The 16,778-nt window shown below is 38.1% G+C and overlaps 1 protein-coding gene and 2 long non-coding RNA genes across 3 annotated transcripts; all 3 read right to left on the bottom strand.

Annotated features, from left to right (window-relative positions):
- Positions 1 to 428: 428 nt before the first annotated feature.
- On the bottom strand, positions 429 to 2,499 carry LOC138016569 (neuropeptide FF receptor 2-like). Its single transcript, XM_068863744.1, has 2 exons — positions 2,306 to 2,499; positions 429 to 2,023 (listed from the first exon to the last, which is right to left on the bottom strand). The coding sequence occupies exons 1-2, from the start codon at positions 2,408 to 2,410 to the stop codon at positions 1,160 to 1,162; spliced, it is 969 nt and encodes a 322-aa protein (XP_068719845.1). The 5' UTR covers positions 2,411 to 2,499; the 3' UTR covers positions 429 to 1,159.
- A 7,648-nt stretch (positions 2,500 to 10,147) lies between these two features.
- On the bottom strand, positions 10,148 to 11,153 carry LOC138015915 (uncharacterized). The gene is made up of 2 exons (XR_011125664.1): positions 10,777 to 11,153; positions 10,148 to 10,366 (listed from the first exon to the last, which is right to left on the bottom strand). It is a non-coding gene; the product is annotated as an uncharacterized lncRNA (long non-coding RNA).
- A 1,123-nt stretch (positions 11,154 to 12,276) lies between these two features.
- LOC138015914 (uncharacterized) lies at positions 12,277 to 13,336 on the bottom strand. The gene is made up of 2 exons (XR_011125663.1): positions 12,917 to 13,336; positions 12,277 to 12,491 (listed from the first exon to the last, which is right to left on the bottom strand). It is a non-coding gene; the product is annotated as an uncharacterized lncRNA (long non-coding RNA).
- Positions 13,337 to 16,778: the final 3,442 nt, after the last annotated feature.

Below are 16,778 nucleotides of genomic sequence, written 5' to 3'. Positions count from 1 at the left end.
CTGGTTTCAAAAAATTTCGAAACCAATAATCGCTAATTTCCTATTCATTGCTGAAACCAAGCCGTAGAATCACACCGGTGCGTCTGTCCTAATACATCAGTTCGCGTTCTTAAAAACACCTAAGTTTGGCCCTGTTTTTGTGATTGCTCAAGTCCCTGCCGAGTAAAAGTTATTATTATTTCACCTTCACCTGTGGTCAACTGGAGGGGTTTCAAAAATTTCTGAAACCGGCAGTGGCTAATTGCTCTCGCTTTTAGCAATGGTCAAGACAAAGATTTCTGAAATTTCTGAAACCAGTAACGGGTAATTGCCGCTCTTTTTCAAGTTATGGTGAAGAAAGTGGTTTCCGAAATTTCTGAGGCCAGCCTTCACTGAATGTCTTCCAAAATTATTTTTCGAGCCACCCACAAATGGAGATGAGATGGTCTACGACTGAACGCCATCGTTCAAATGAAAGTGAACGCTGAATACTTGGACAAAAAGTGGACGAGAGGGATTTTCCCAGCCGAAAGGACATTTTTGGCGGCCAGATAATTCACTGTCCTCGAAATATCAGCCGAAAATGAAAATTCCGTCAAGGATTCAAAACCGACAACTGATTTTTGTTAACTTTGGAATATCCCCCAAGGTTCATTGGGAATTCTTTAGACAAGCAAACTTCTACGAAACGGAATCAGAATAATTTATTTATGTATCACTCGATGAGCACGCTCCAGAGCCTGAGTCACAAGTCACAAGTACAAGCTTTGCAATTGCTATAGTTCTAAGAGTCACTAAGGTCCATGCTTTGCCAGGTCGCGGTAGTTCTTTCTACATTTGATGATACTGCAATAATTTCAGTCCATGCTCTTGATCTGATTTCAGTTGTTGTCCATGTTCTTTCGTTATTATATCATCGGCATCACAACAGTATTTTTTACCGTTTTGGATCAAAATATATTGAGACGAAACAGCATTATTTTCTAACAGATGAGAATTGTTAACTTTTGCTGATTTTCATAAAGCGTCCTTTCCGGTAAAAAAGCTTCAAAAAGCGTAAATACGAAATGAGTACATTTTACTTACACAATCTCTATTACAACAAACCGTCCGACATCTCAGTAAGCCTATATTGCTGTTTTAAACTGAATTTCTTTATTTTTGTAAGCTAGAACTTGATTTAGAGAAGACTGACATTTTCCTCACGAGTTATTTCTTCAACCTTGTTACCATTATCTTGTTTTTGGCCTTGCTCTTCAGTGCTCGCCCCCACATGTTTAAGCCGTTGACGCTCAGCGACAGTCTTCATGCTCATCATGACGTGATCGGAGTTTGAACTCCTTTTTGTTCTTCGTCTAACTAATGTTACATTAATGCAGCTTATTGTGGAAAGGCTGTTGCTGTTAGCTCGACGTCGGCCGAAGACTAAATGTTTGAAACCTGTTCGATAGTTTTCACTAAAAGCAAAGCAAATGCAGGGATTGAGGGCTCCCCACGAATGAACCAACATCTTTTTTATAATGAATAAAATGACAGAGGGAATTTTAGCTTCAAATTCAGTGGGGGGCTTCCCATGAAACTTAAAAATAATGATAAACGAGAATACAAACAAAGGGCCAATACAGACAATAAAAGCAGCTAATATGGCTACTGACAATCTGAGTATCCGTCTGTTTCTTGTAAGGTCTAGAGATCTCTTATATATCCATTTGGACATCCTTCTTCTTTGATTTTGCCTTCGCTTCAGAGTCCAAGCTATGGTGCTGTATATGATGGTCAACAAGCACAGTGGTACTAGGTAGAATACAATGAACATGGCTACCAAATACTTATAGTGGGTCTCCGCCGTCCAGTCGGCTTTAAAATTAATGCAGGAGTAGCCATTCGGAGAAACACGGAATATGTGAAGATAATGAGCATGGACGCCTACGGCCACAATCCACGAAACCAGGATGCAGACTAAACGCGCTTGCCTCGTGGCGAGTTTTATCTTCAAGGGGTAGACAACAGCAATCAGCCTGTCCACTGAAATCAGCATAAGGCTCTGGATGGAGACCAGCACAGAAACATTAGGAAGAAAATAGCAAAGTTTGCAAAAGATATTTGCAAGTTCCGGGTGAAGCCGGGATTCCGAAAGGAAGGGACGGGAAGATAGTGTCTGTGCAATTATAAAGGGCATGATCGTCAAGGGAGTGAAGAGATCGGAGACGGCCATATTGACCACGAAATAATTCATTGATTTTCGAAGTGGCTTGTACTTGGAAAACACCGAGATGATAAGAACGTTTCCAATCAACGCGACAAGGAGTATGATGGAATAGGTTACCATTAAAATTGCCTTCTCTTCCTTGGTCAGTTCGACTACCACCACATTGGAAGATCCATTCACGAAAGACGAATTATTCAGTGTGGCCGTAGAGTTTTCAAACATGCTGGTCTTGCTTACGTTTGGAACAGGGGAGCTGATGATTTTCTCCTCTTCCTTTCTAGTGTGAAACTGGCAATAATGATGTTTTGTCCTTCTTTTATAATTACCGACTTGACTTTTCTAGTTCTCGGGTATCAGATCTTGAAGGCGTTTTCTGCATGGTAATTACACTACTGCTTTTAACCTCTGATATCTGGGGCATCCTTCAATTAGAACGTTCCTTAATTTGGAAAAAAACGCCACTTGTCAGGCCTTTTATTGAACTTACGGTTTTAGATTACATGCATATCACTATGGTGAAATTAAGGACTAATTTAAGTTCCTTTTTAAAGTAAATTAAAGACGCATTAAATATAATCGAAAATTTAAGATATATTTTAGTGATTTTAACGAGACACGAACTCATAAAGAAATTGAACAAAATATAAATTTGGGCCTAACATGAATAAAATATCTCCGCGGAATTTAATATTTGTTAAAGTTGTGTTCTTAGTCATGGTCCAGATGGTCATTGATGGTGTAAAATGGTTTGATGATTGATGTTTAGAAATTTAAGTAGCATTTAAGCTGCCTTTAATTTGTTGCCAATTTGAAGGTTAAGAAACGCCATGCCCCTTGGTAAGTTGTAAGCTCTTGGAACAAATTCACCTTCGATGATAACATTTATTGTTAGGCATTGTCAATATATTTACGAATTGCTCGACTGATCGTAAACAACGCGAAAATGTATTTTTTAAATATATTACCAGCTTTCATCAGATTTATTTGGAGATCTAACGAATTTACAGAATATATATACACATGTTATGAAGTAATTAGAGAAGATTTCAAATGGCAACGTAACGTGATATAGCTACAGTAACTGGATAAACAAACCAAAATTTCTAAAGAACTAGACGCTCCATAAAGCGTACACTGGGTTGCCTGTGGTACGTGTTACACAAAAAGGGAAGGCACTGAATTGGGTGGTATTGAACTGCAGCGTTCCAGTTAACTATTTTTAAGTGGGGGGTCATTAAGACCATTTGAGGAGTCACCCACATGTCGCGCCCTTTTGCTCACACGTTCACACGTTTAATTATTTTGTAATACCCTGTCCCATTTTGAGGTCTTTTACTTTTTTAAGCTTTGGTAATAAATTCAGTTTAAAGATAACAAAACACGGTCTTGAGTAAAATTCACTCGTTTCTTCTTTAAATAAATAGTCTGCAAAAAACTAACTGCAAATTTCTCTAACGGACGTTTTCCAGCAGGTCTTGCAGTTGTTTCCGCTTCATAATTTCTCTTCTTGTTAGTTTAATCTGTACCCTGCGAGCAGAGTCTCTTTCGATCTTCCTAGATAAGTCGGGAAGAGGAAAGTAGACTCTGCTCGCCGCCTCCACATTATTTGATTTGCCGCTCATCCAAAGAATTGGATGAGTCAGTCCAGTTTCGACTTGTCAAACCTGTTTTTTTTTTTTTATTTTTGCGCATGATCAGTCGCCACGCGTCATCAATATTTTGAAATTTACAACAGCGTGGCAATTTTAACTGTTAGAATTCCCATGAGTTTTTCCTATATGTGTCGGTTACAGAAACTAACCTGACAGAAACCTATAAATTTTTCAGTAAAAAAGTAAAATGGCATTTTTAAGATATATGGACTATCTTGAGTTTCCAATGAAATGATTCCTTGATTGTCGTGTGTTTGCCGGAGTTGTTCGAAAATATTCCGACTTCTTCTTCTTCGTTTTGTGGCTACTGGTCACGCGTGACAGACACCGGATACATAAATTTTCAATTTTTAACGCATGCTCAATACAAAATGTGGAAGCGGCGAGCAGAGTCTACTTTCCTCTTCCCGACTTATCTAGGAAGATCGAAAGAGACTCTGCTCGCAGGGTATCTAATCTGATGCCATCAGAAAAAGCCAAGCCAAAAGACAGATGAAGAAAAAAAATAACATACTTTTCATACATAACTCTGGATCGAATTCTCATCGAAAGATTAATGACAATCGATCGTAAAAACACGAAAATTTCTGCAGTCTCTGACTTTTAAGGTCATGATGTTTTTTCAAAAGGAAGAAACTGATCACGTGGCTAGGCAACCATAAAGGTGCACGTGATCACCTTCAGTCGACTGAATGAACTACGGGAAACACAGGCAGCCCAAGCTCGGTGTACGATTTATAGACTTTGTATGGGAAATACATACTTAAGCTTATAAATGCTAAAGTAAGCTGTAAATGTAGAAATAAACTTCACTTACCTCTACGTACAGTTGTCCTGGTCTTTTCTGTGCAATCGGAGGGCAAACTGTGTCCGTTTTAGGCGGGTTTGTGGCTTACGAATTGTTGCGATGTCGTTAGTTGTCATTTCCCCTCTAATAACTAATAAAATCATTTGTCAGAGAGAAAGAAATTCCTGTCTCCCCACGTACATTTCAACGCACGTATGCAAATTTGTTAACTCATTTTCACCGTGTCCCGATTCCTGCGAAATGTTTCTGCTTTCAAATATTAACAAAAATATTATTTCTCATCAAGCGTTGCATCTTTTGTGTTCAAATAACCGCTAAAAATAAAGATTTTTTAACGATCTATCCGTAGATATTTTTTCATAATTTAATATTCTCTGTCAAAATTTGCACAACAATCAAAACAAAAATAGCAACGCACACAACAAATTTAGTCGCATTTACCTCTTCGTCGAATTCTCATGCTTAACACAGGAATTTTTTATTATTGTGAAAAATCTTTCTCAATTCGTTAGCAATCATCCTTTCAAATTTCAGAGAAATTGACCGGGCCGCGAATATTTTACGAGTTTTTTTCAATGGGATGTCAAAAGGCCAAGTGGATGTTATGCATAATCGGGCGACAAGTTGCGTGAGTGACCCGTTATAAATATTTTTTCACAAAATATTCCCGAATCGTTAAGTATCACCACAGAAGACAAGAATATCATTCTAAAAGCTTATTCCACGCAAAAAGTAGGTTCTGGAGGTAATTTTGAGAGTGGAAATCAAGGTTACGGCAGACGGCAAATACAAAGAAAGACGCTAACCTCAGTTTGACACGAAAATGCTTTACTGTTGCCATAAAAACTATCCAGTTAAGCTCGCATATTATAAAACATGATAAATTCATAAAGGCCACCTTTTCCAGCGAAAAAGTTTTTGAAAAAAACATATATGCTATTAGAGGCAAAAACCCCTTCCTATTTGATTACGTGCGTGAAAAGAAGAAACTCAATCGTGTCAAATTGTAACAAAATATCAACAAAATAAATTTCAGGCTCAAACCGTTTCCTTGAAGAACCGTTTCCTTGAATAATGAAGCACAAAATAGACCACAAGCTTTCTTTGAAATAATTCTTGGCTGTCATATTTCCAATTATTTTTTTACCTGAAGACTGTGCAGAGTTGAGTACAAATAAAATTATACAAAAGCCAGACAACAGAGATCACAGATCCACTTAAGGTGTTCGATTTGTTCTTTGTCTTTGTTGAAGCCATAAGCTACCTGAGAAATTTCCATTTGGTTTCAGTGTTCTACGTAACAGCACACTTGGTAAAACATTAGAAATACAGCTCACTTTGATTTCGGCTCGACGAGTGATAGATTGTTGTCGAAGTCCATTACTCATCGCTTTTAAGATTCCAGATATTAATTTTCATCGCCTGTCTTGTTTATCCAATTGACGTTCCATTCTTGAGCTCCATTAGGGTATATTTTGTTTAAAGATGCACTAAAACGCCGTTCGCGTTACAATGACTTTCGGCTCCACTGCAGGTTAATAATTAAATGTTCTCCTGTGTGCACCAGAGAAATCTACGCATTACCCGAGCTCCCTCAAACCTAACAAATACGCACAGAAGACTCTACGCACAAAGACACCACTTAGCGGGGAGTGACAGGCAAAACTTTTCATGACACGAAAAAAAAAAAAAAAAAGAAAAGAAAACTAACAAACAAACGCATTTTCTAACTGGATTGCCTATGGCAACCCAGCAACAAAAATGTCATTGAAACACTATATACAAAATCACGAGATCGTTAAATTAAATTATCCGTCACGCTTCTTTATCCCAAGAGGTTCTGTAGTTTGTGCTTTTTCAATAAGATGGGCATCCCGAGCTTTCCTAAAAGAGTCACGTTGATTGATGAGCTTTTCAATGGGAATGAGAAACATATGACTCTGTGAATGGTTATTGCTAAGAAAATGTTCTGAGACTGCTGTCTGATAGTGCGACTGAGTATACACCTTATTCCAAAATGGCCGCTGTTGCCTCGTTCAAGATAAAATATTCTTTTGAATTTTAAGCTAAGAACGAGGCATCAAGAGCTAATTTGAATAAAAACAAAAGAATATTTAAATGGGTGCCATTTTGGGAAAAGGTGTATAAGGCATCTGTGTCCCTTTAAAACGGTTTTTATTAAGGCGGCGTTTGGTTTCCCCGATATACTGAAGGTGATTACACAATTTACACTGAATCCAGGACTGAATCATGTAAATAACATTGAAAGTGTTACAAGTAATGTGAGATTTTATTTTATGGCGTTTTACCCGTAGAGTGAAAAGTGTTTCATTACGGCCTTGTTCTATATAGGGGCAAGGTGGGCAGTTTTTACTTCTGCAACGAAAAGAAGCGACAAAATTATCATTACAAGGTGTTTTAGTTAACTGGGCCCTAATAAGAATGTCACTAATATTTCCGCAACGGCGGTAAGCCACCAAAGGAAGTGTTTTGAAAACGTTTTCGCAACGGTCTGATGAATAAAGTATGTTGGAATGTTTGTGATTGATGCTAGTGAGGTTGGGGTCGGGTCGCACTTAAGACAAATTTATGAAATGTCCCAAGATGTTTGTCTGCGAAACCAAAGATGGGGAAAAGCTCTGGAAACGAGGTTGGCAAGAGAAGAAATGGGTCCAAGCAACAGTGGTCGACAAGCATCACACGCCCAGGTCATATGTTGTCCAGACAGACACCTGAGGGTTAGAAATACAGAAGAAATTGGAGACATAATAAGAATACAAGCCAAGTATCACAAAGAGTCAAAAAACAAATCACGAGTTGGTCAAGCGAGTTCACCAACATGTTCCCGAACTAACCATCATGGTAGACTTTGTGAAACAGGAGGGATGTCTGACCAGGGACTAAGATTAACGATGCGCACTCGTTTTGGTCGACTGGTCAAGCAACCTATATACCTCACGATCAAAGACTATGGACAATGATTATGAACATTTCTTTGCAAAGTTTTGCCTATTTCTCCTTTAAATATTTCGTCATTTTTGTTGTTGCTTTATTTGAAAGCCTTAAGAACATGTAACCATAGCCCAGTCCTTGTTTGAAAAAAAAAAAAGAGATCTCATGTATGCTATCACAAAAACGTTGCCTAAGGCATGGCGAGTGACGAGGAGTTTTTGAGACATGGTAAATGTCATGATAAAACATAACATGATTCTTTGTAGATTAAATGCTCGTTACAAGTAGGCAAATTCAATATTAGTAGATTAAATTCTCGTTACAAGTAGGCAACTTCAATATTAGTAAAAATTGTGCTATCAAGACCATTAGGAAAAATGTGTGCACTAATGACGATTAATTTTGTTCTTTATGTAGAAGCATAATAATTTCATACACACTGTATTGCTTTCTGGGGCTAGAAACGGGAGCTCCGCTTTTCGGCTTGGCTAAATCTTAGACTATATATCATATGGAGCACGAAGCATAAAAAGTGTTGTTTGTTCGTCCGTCTTTTTCAAAGATGACCAATGACGCTGCGTTTACCGGTTATGTGTCCCTCTGTGACTGATTAATCCAAACGTACTGCGGTGCACCAAACAATCGACCACAAATTTGGCCTTCAGTTGATGATTGGTAGTTTGTGGAAGATTGACTCTTGACTTATGGTGACCTTTTTGCTGTGCTTCTGTACTCCTGCGCCGTGGTATTTGTAGGGTGTTTCGTGTAGATTACATAAACAGTGTGTTGCTATAACATGAAGAGTGCAGTGTAAAACGGGAGCGGTGAGCGATGTTTGGCATTAAAGATCTTTGTTGTGTTTAATCCGGCTCTTCAAGTTGAATCTGTTCCTGGTATTCTACAGTATTTAACATTATTAAAAACTGAACTACGGATATCAGATTTCCAGCATTTTCATTGGCTCGCCGGACACAAGCTATCAGTTCTTAGTATCACCTAACTAGTGGACTAATGCAAATCCTGCACTTTAATTGGCTACGCTACTAGAGGACTATTCGAAATAGTCCTCGAGTAGCGAAAAGCGTGACGCCTTCTTTCCCAAATTTATATTTCTTCAACTTGCATTTGCTATCTTTATTATTCCCTTTTATATGTCCGCTAGTTGGGTTAGACCCTTCACCTTCAAGGGCCACCAGTGAATAGCCCGTTCGGCTTCGCCTCGCGGGCTATTAACCCGTAGCCTTTGCGGGCTACAGGTCTAATTGTTAAATATGCCTACTGTACCTAATATGGTCAAGGAACGCTTCAGCAATAAAGCGAACTGAAAACATTTTTGCAGCTTTGAGAAAAAATGACCGACAAAAGCCGTTTTGGACCGAAATTGACCGAGGCAGATAACTAAAATCAACATGGAGGAGTTGTTAATCCTGGAGTTTTTAATAAAGCAATTGTTCTACTCGGGCTTGCTGGAAATAAAATGATTATAACTTCATATCCAGGGCTCCCTCGTAGAATAATTAACAATTATCCCATGAGCGCGCGTTGGATATGAGATGGTAAATAGCCAACGAGGCGGGTAGAGCCGAGTTGGCTATAACCAGTCTCATATCCAACAAGCGCGAATGGACTAAGTGTCTTATTAAATTCCTTAAACTCCAAAAGTTTAGAAAAAAGGAAATACGAACGAAACAAGGGAGCAAATACGAGCGAAAAAGGTAGCAAATCCGTGCGAAATCACAAAAACATTTGTTACCTTTTTCTGTACTTCTAAACGTCGGAATTGATCCCAACTTTCAACAATTTTTTTTTTTTTTTTTTGCTTTATTCAGAGAGGAATTTCTGGCAAAAAAACCTAGGTTTTCAACGCTTAGCGCAAACATTTACCATTTAAGGTCTAAACTAAGGTATGTCAGCTTATAACCGAGATAATGCGAAGCTGGTAATTTAGTAATAGTTGTTAAACATTTCAGCAATAATTTAACTGTGCTTCGGAGAATTTTGGTCCCTTGTTAGACAAAGGAAATATCGTAATCAGGAGCAGGTAATGACGGTTAAGCAGTATAGAGTGACTATCAGTTCTTGTTCCCTGGTTTTCGAATTCAAATTAATTCGTGCTCTTTCTCTTTCTCCTTGCTCTTAATTGACCGTGAAGTAGGAGTCCCTCCCAGTAGGGTGTACTGGTTTCCTTGTTCCCTTTCAAAATTTGATTGTGTTCCCTTATTCCCGGAAGTATTTTCAAACTTGTTCCCAGCTTTTTGATCCCTAAAATTGTTTATGTTCAGTGGTTCCCTAAAATATTTTGTCATTGTTCCCGAGTCCCTCAGTTCAAATTAGCTATTATCACTTGTTTCCCCAAGCCCCTGGGAGGGACTCAATCAGCTAACGTTCCCGCTAAGGAAAGTTAAGATACTTTTCTCCTGGCCGTCAGTTCTAATTTGTGAGGTTTTCCTATCTCGGACGACCCTCAGAAAACGAATTATACGTCGAGAGAAAATGAAAGGGAAACGAAAAATGTCTTCACAAGTTTAAACGAGAAGCTCTACACAGTTATGATTAATACATTTCGTTTTATTGCTCTATATATAGGTAAAACATCAGCTGGATTACATTTCTATATCACTACAAATTAACACGTGAACCATTATTCCTTTAAGGTTTCTTGCATTCTCTATATTTTCAACAGCCCAATCTTTCCGCAGCGGCACAAAGCTCTCGTTTACGCAGAGAAAAATCGTTCATATCCGGCGAATCCATCCCCTCTTCATTCTGAAATTAAAAGAAGAGAGAGAAAAATATTAAGACCTTCAATCCAAGCATCCATAAACTTTATAAGAATGAAGATAAGCGAAATAAAGTTGCAATAACTTCATTTATTAAAAAAAAAACGATAAAATTTGTAGTGTTATCTGGTTCCTTGTCGTGACATTTTAGAGTTATTTGATGTTGTATGAATACACTCAATTATGCGAGGTTTCTGTCCTTTTAAAACAATGTTTCGATGTCTCCATTCTTTTCAGTGTCATTATGCGTAGTGGACCAATTTCAACATATAACGCCAATTTCATTTGTTGAATCAGCCGTTCCCGAAAATACCAAAGAAAAAAAGGGCAGCTCTCAGATTCAGAGCGTCGAGCAGTGAATAATCCTGATAGGAATTATAAGCTACGGTTACTTACGCGGGCACTTTTCTTTTCTTGGAAAAATCTTTTCTTGCCGTTTGGATGATTGGCGTTAAAAACTGATTCAGATTCACTTATTAACGCTGTCACCAGAAGAAGGGTTAAAGCGAAGAAGAGTGCTTTGTTTACCATGCTGTAGGGTAAGGGATCACCTATGTGCTTCTTTCGTGCAGCTCGAAATCGGGTTCGCAGGTTAGTGTACCTGATCGAAAAGCTATTGAAAACGCTCTTATAATGAAAGTTAACTCCTTGACAGCAATCACTGAGGGATTGAATTTCGGCAGCAGCTGCAGTTGTAGTGGGTAGAGTTACTCGTTTACTAAACTCGGCAAGGAAGAGTCAGTTATAAAACACCGACCGACATACCCTTATTATATAATTATATGTAATACATCCTGTGCCCATGTACATCCTGTGCCCAAGTTCAGGAGTTGCCATAAAGCCATTATGTTGACAACTGGGAGGGCACATTGTATACATATACAATATATACATATATATATATATATTTTTTTTTTTTTTTTTTATTTTTTTTTATTTTTTTTTTTTTTGCTGTTGGGTTTTCCGGTGAGAATCGAGCGCGAATGGAATAAGTGTCTTATTAAATTCCTTAAACTCCAAAAGTTTAGAAAAAAAGAAATACGAGCGAAACAAGGGAGCAAATACGAGCGAAAAAGATAGCAAATCCGTGCGAAATCACAAAAACATTTGTTACCTTTTCCTGTACTTCTAAACGTCGGAATTGATCCAAACTTTCAACAATTTTTTTTTTTTTTGCTTTATACAGAGAGGAATTTCTGGCAAAAAAAACTTAGGTTTTCAACGCTTAGCGCAAACATTTGCCATTTAAGGTCCAAACTAAGGTATGTCAGCTTATAACCGAGATAATGCGAAGCTGATAATTTAGTAATAGTTGTTAAACATTTCAGCAATAATTTAACTGTGCTTCGGAGAATTTTGGTCCCTTGTTAGACAAAGGAAATATCGTAATCAGGAGCAGGCAATGACGGTTAAGCAGTTTAGAGTGACTATCAGTTCTTGTTCCCTGGTTTTCGAATTCAAATTAATTCGTGCTCTTTCTCCTTGCTCTTTGACCGTGAAGTAGGAGTCCCTCCCAGTAGGGTGTACTGGTTTCCTTGTTCCCTTTCAAAATTTGATTGTGTTCCCTTATTCCCGGAAGTATTTTCAAACTTGTTCCCAGCTTTTTGATCCCTAAAATTGTTTATGTTCAGTGGTTCCCTAAAATATTTTGTCATTGTTCGCGAGTTCCTTAGTTCAAATTAGCCATGATCACTTGTTTCCCCAAACCCCTGGGAGGGACTCAATTAGCTAACGTTCCCGCTAGGGAAACTTAAGATACTTTTCTCCTGTCCGTCAGTTCTAATTTGTGAGGTTTTCCTATCTCGGACGACCCTCAGAAAACGAATTATACGTCGAGAGAAAATGAAAGGGAAACGAAAAATGTCTTCACAAGTTTAAACGAGAAGCTCTACACAGTTATGATTAATGCATTTCGTTTTATTGCTCTATATAGGTAAAACATCAGCTGGATTACATTTCTATATCACTACAAATTAACACGTGAACCATTATTCTTTAAGGTCTCTTGCATTCTCTATATTTTCACAGTTCAATCTTTTCGCAGCGGCACAAAGCTCTCGTTTACGCAGAGAAAAATCGTTCATATCCGGCGAATCCATCCCCTCTTCATTCTGAAATTAAAAGAAGAGAGAGAAAAATATTAAGACCTTCAATCCAAGCATCCATAAACTACAAGAATAAAGATAAGCGAACTAAGTTTAAGCAAACTCTTCAAAATGTCAACAACTTTATACTTAAAAAACCGATAAAATTTGTGGTTTTATCTGGTTCCTTGTCGTTACATTTTAGAGTTATTTGATGTTGTATGAATACACTCAATTATGCGAGGTTTCTTTCCTTCTTAAAAGAATGTTTCGATGTCTCCATTCTTTTCAGTGTCATCATGCGTAGTGGACCAATTTCAACATATAACGCCAATTTCATTGGTTGAATCATCCGTTCCCGAAAATACCAAAGGAAAAAAAGGGCGGCTCTCAGATTCAGAGCGTCGAGCAGTGAATAATCCTGATAGGAATTATAAGGTACGGTTACTTACTCGGGCAACTTTCTTTTCTTGGAAAAATCTTTTCTTGCCGTTTTTTATCGCGGAGTTTATCCATGATTCAGATTCACTTATTAAAGCTGTCACCAGAAGAAGTGTTAAAGCGAAGAAGAGTGCTTTGTTTACCATGCTGAAGGGTAAGGGATCACCTATGTGCTTCTTTCGTGCAGCTCGAAATTGAGTTGGCAGGTTAGTGTACCTGACCGAAAAGCTATTGAAAACACTCTTATATTGAAAGTTAACTCCTTGACAGCAATCTCTGACGGAATGAATTTCGGCAGCAGCTGCAGTTGTAGTGGGTAGAGTTACTCGTTGACTAAACTCGGCAAGGAAGAGTCAGTTATAAAACACCGACCTGCATATCCTTATTACATTTTTTTCGCCGTTGGGTTTTCCGGTAAGAATCGTTTGCACGATTCGTATTAGGATACCCTCTAAATTATGAAACACAATACTCTAATAGTTGATATTTCGATTAATTGGTAACATCTTGCCGAAGATTAGTGTCTCCTGAAACGTGATAACATTCACAAACAGTCAAAAGCCTGAGTCACTGAGAATTAAAGATCTAGAGTAATGATATTTTCTATCATATTTATTATGAGAAGTATGCCTAAAACAAAAATAAATTAACGATTTGCGGGAACAAACATGCAATTGTATCCTGACGAGGCTAAACAGACGAGCAAAAAGAGAGCGAAAAGAAAGGAACCTTGGAACCCTATTGCTTTCGCTCAGTTGATGGCGAGTGATTCGTAGCTTTGCAGCATAAAAAAGGTCCTTTGGTTTTATGTGAGTCTCTGCCGTAAGCTGGCTGTCACAGCAATGGCAGATTTGATCTAGCTTTTAAGCATTTTTGCCTACATTAAAAATGACATTTTTCAAGTTTCGTTGTCAAAATGCGATCGTACCGACAATCACTATACTACTTGATCTGAGGTAACCGCGCACAAAAATGACACCAAACTTATGTTTAATAAACAGGTGTAATGGATTGCTAATTATAGTATTAGTAACTCGGGTTTGAATATGCTTTGAATGTAGCTTAGAAAGTTACGATGTCCAAAGTTTCGACACTCATGTATAGTGTCTTCATCAGGGGTCATCCAATGTTATCGCAAGGGTCGTTTCATATGCCATCAATTTTGCTATAAACGGGAAATTTAAGGGACGCGCCTGTGGAAATAGGTGTCAAGTAAAATGCCGCCATTATCGTGGCTCAAAGAAGCCACGCTTCCAAACAATGGTACCCGACTACGAAATGGAGATGATAATTCTAGATTTCAAAGCTTCATTCAAATTTCTTCAAACCAGATTAGAATAAAACTTGGTCTGATCATTGGCAACCTGGTTACAATGTGAACTTTAACTATCGTCCACTGTGATGGAAATTGAGTCAGGTGGTATATTGGTAGACCATGTTAAGTGAGATTTATCCTTTAATGTTTCTAAAAAAAAAAAAAAAAAGCAACAGGAGCCTCAAACTCTGGACTGGAATTTTTTATTTACTTTGCCCTTTAAATTTGCAAGTAAACCTAAAAATACTGAGACACGATTGCTGGAAACCCAACCTTATCCATTCTTAATTCCGTAATTGCTTAAAAGCCTGGAGGGATTGAAACCGTCGAAGTATTTATCACCTGACCTGTAACTGACCATGGCAGCAGGGTGGAAGCATAACTCTGTCACTATCACAGCCAGCTGGACCTGTCTTCTTGTTTTACTTGCATGACATATAATAAGTTGTAACCTTCATTGAAGCATGAACGTTTCATGAACTAAGGAATAATTATACTTAGGCAACGAGGGTATATGGAATTTATTTAACGAAGGTGCAGCCCGAGAATGAATCTCACATCCTCGAGGTGCCTAAAAATAATCGGTGTATTTTTTACAATGGCAAGGTTTCAGAACTGTGGCGTAAAACAATGACAAACATGTGTTTTTTTTCGTTGTTTTTATACGCGTACGCCGACCGAAAACATGTAGTTTCTCGCACAAACGAACATCTCACAATATAAAAAGTTCGTGAAAAGACGCACTTGGGTTTCAACATAGCAAAATAGGATAATAAACATAATTGATATGTTTTTGTTTCTCACACACTGACCAAAACAACCAAACTGTGTGCTTAACAAGTTTGACAATACATTAAAGATTCCGAGAGCGAGAACTTACTGGGATTTTAACACCGTCGAATCGTACTGACAACTTTACGAACACTTGTTTCACTACTTCACTGCAAAGTTAACAGAAATGAGTAAGTCTAGGGAAGAACGTTATCTTTGTTTTAACGGCTCCTTAAATCAAAGCAATCGGTCAGAGAAACTGCTATTCTCTAAGAATTTGGAAGAGAAATAAGAGAACGCTCAGTTTAGCATTGAAGAGGCGACACACACAACTGCGTGTTGAACGTTGACCAGGCGGAATATCCGAATCACCAGAGTGGCCAGCGTTGAAGAGGGGACTGAACAAATGATAATAAAGTTTCGAAGATAGATCGTCGCCGTGGATGACACAGAGCTATTGGCCAGGAACAGTGGGCGAATCTCTAAGAACACTAAAAAGGTTTGCGACACGCACGCCGTGTCATATCTTCAGCCTTAGCTGAACTAATGAATAAATATTTTGTGTGGCAGCCCATTTCCGAGTTGCTGCATGCCTCAGTTTCAAAGCGAGTCCTGGTGCACAACCATTCAAATGTAAATGCAAATCAAACTCATTTCCCTTACAATAGTTGAGCACCAAGACTCACTTCGAAACCGAGACTGACAGCAACTCGGAAATGGCCCATTCCGGTACATAAGCGGATGACGAAACTGGCAAGCATTTATCGTCCAATATATCGAATATCTATCGAATATCTCTAGATAATAACATATAGGTCCGTTTGAACAAATACGGTATGTACATCTTGTTGCAAACTTTTCTTAAGTCGTGAAGTCACTAGGTTTTAATTTATTATTTATATATAAATATATATATATATATATATATATATATATATATATATATATTTATTTATTTATTTATTTACTGATTAAGTATGAATACATACATAGTGGAATCAACAATAGGACATAGGTCCCCTACGAGGTCAACTACCAGTTTACCCTCCCAACCATGATACACTACAGAAGACAGACCACAACACCGGGAACTACATGCCCTACTCTTTGCGACAAGTGTGCGGGTTCTTTTACGTCCCACAGGATTATGAACATTGAAGGGTTGTGAGACGGGACCTCCGGCTTATCGTCCTTATCCGAGAAGACTAGAGCGTCTAACCATTTGCAGATGTAATTACAAAAGCAGCACTTTCTCCTCAGTTATTTAAGACCCTGAGGGTTTGTCCGGCCGGAGTTGAACTCGCGACCTCCCGCTTGACAGCCCGGATGCTCAACCAACTGAGCCGTCGGTGCGCAGTTTTCATTATAGACAATAAACTCTGAATGAAAGAAATCATATTTGAAATGCGGTGAAAAGACGAAAGATAGACTGAGGTGATCTTCGCACTTATCTGCACAATTCTTATCTGAGACATCTTGGTGACTGATGACCTCTGCAATGCCGGGGCAGTGCTCTTCCAAGTGAACTATGAAGCCACTCTTTTGGGAGCAGGTCAATTTGGTGGGCTCATTTGGGTTCGAATAGAATAGAATAGAATAGAATAGAATCTTCATTTATACGCGATAAGAATTAAAGCTAAGAAATCTTGTGGGGTCGTGTACTTAACAAAATAATTACTCGGCGTCCAATTAAATACTATTAATTATAACTAAAACAAATTTTTTAAAACATTCTAATAGATAATTTTTTTTTAAAATGCGAACGAAGTAAGAAACTAATACAATCA

Source organism: Montipora capricornis, chromosome 9 (assembly GCF_036669925.1).
Source record: "Montipora capricornis isolate CH-2021 chromosome 9, ASM3666992v2, whole genome shotgun sequence".
NCBI lineage: Eukaryota > Metazoa > Cnidaria > Anthozoa > Scleractinia > Acroporidae > Montipora > Montipora capricornis.
Note: the sequence above shows the minus strand (reverse complement) of the source record. Positions and strands in the feature narration are given on the sequence as shown.

Excerpts from the sequence above, each read along its gene's own strand:
- LOC138016569 (XM_068863744.1), bottom strand. The coding sequence starts at position 2,410 with ATGTTTGAAAACTCTACGGCCACACTGAATAATTCGTCTTTCGTGAAT. Across the intron at positions 2,024-2,305 it reads AAGAGAAGGCAATTTTAATG|AGCCTTATGCTGATTTCAGT; the intron begins GTAACCTATTCC and ends GTCTCCATCCAG.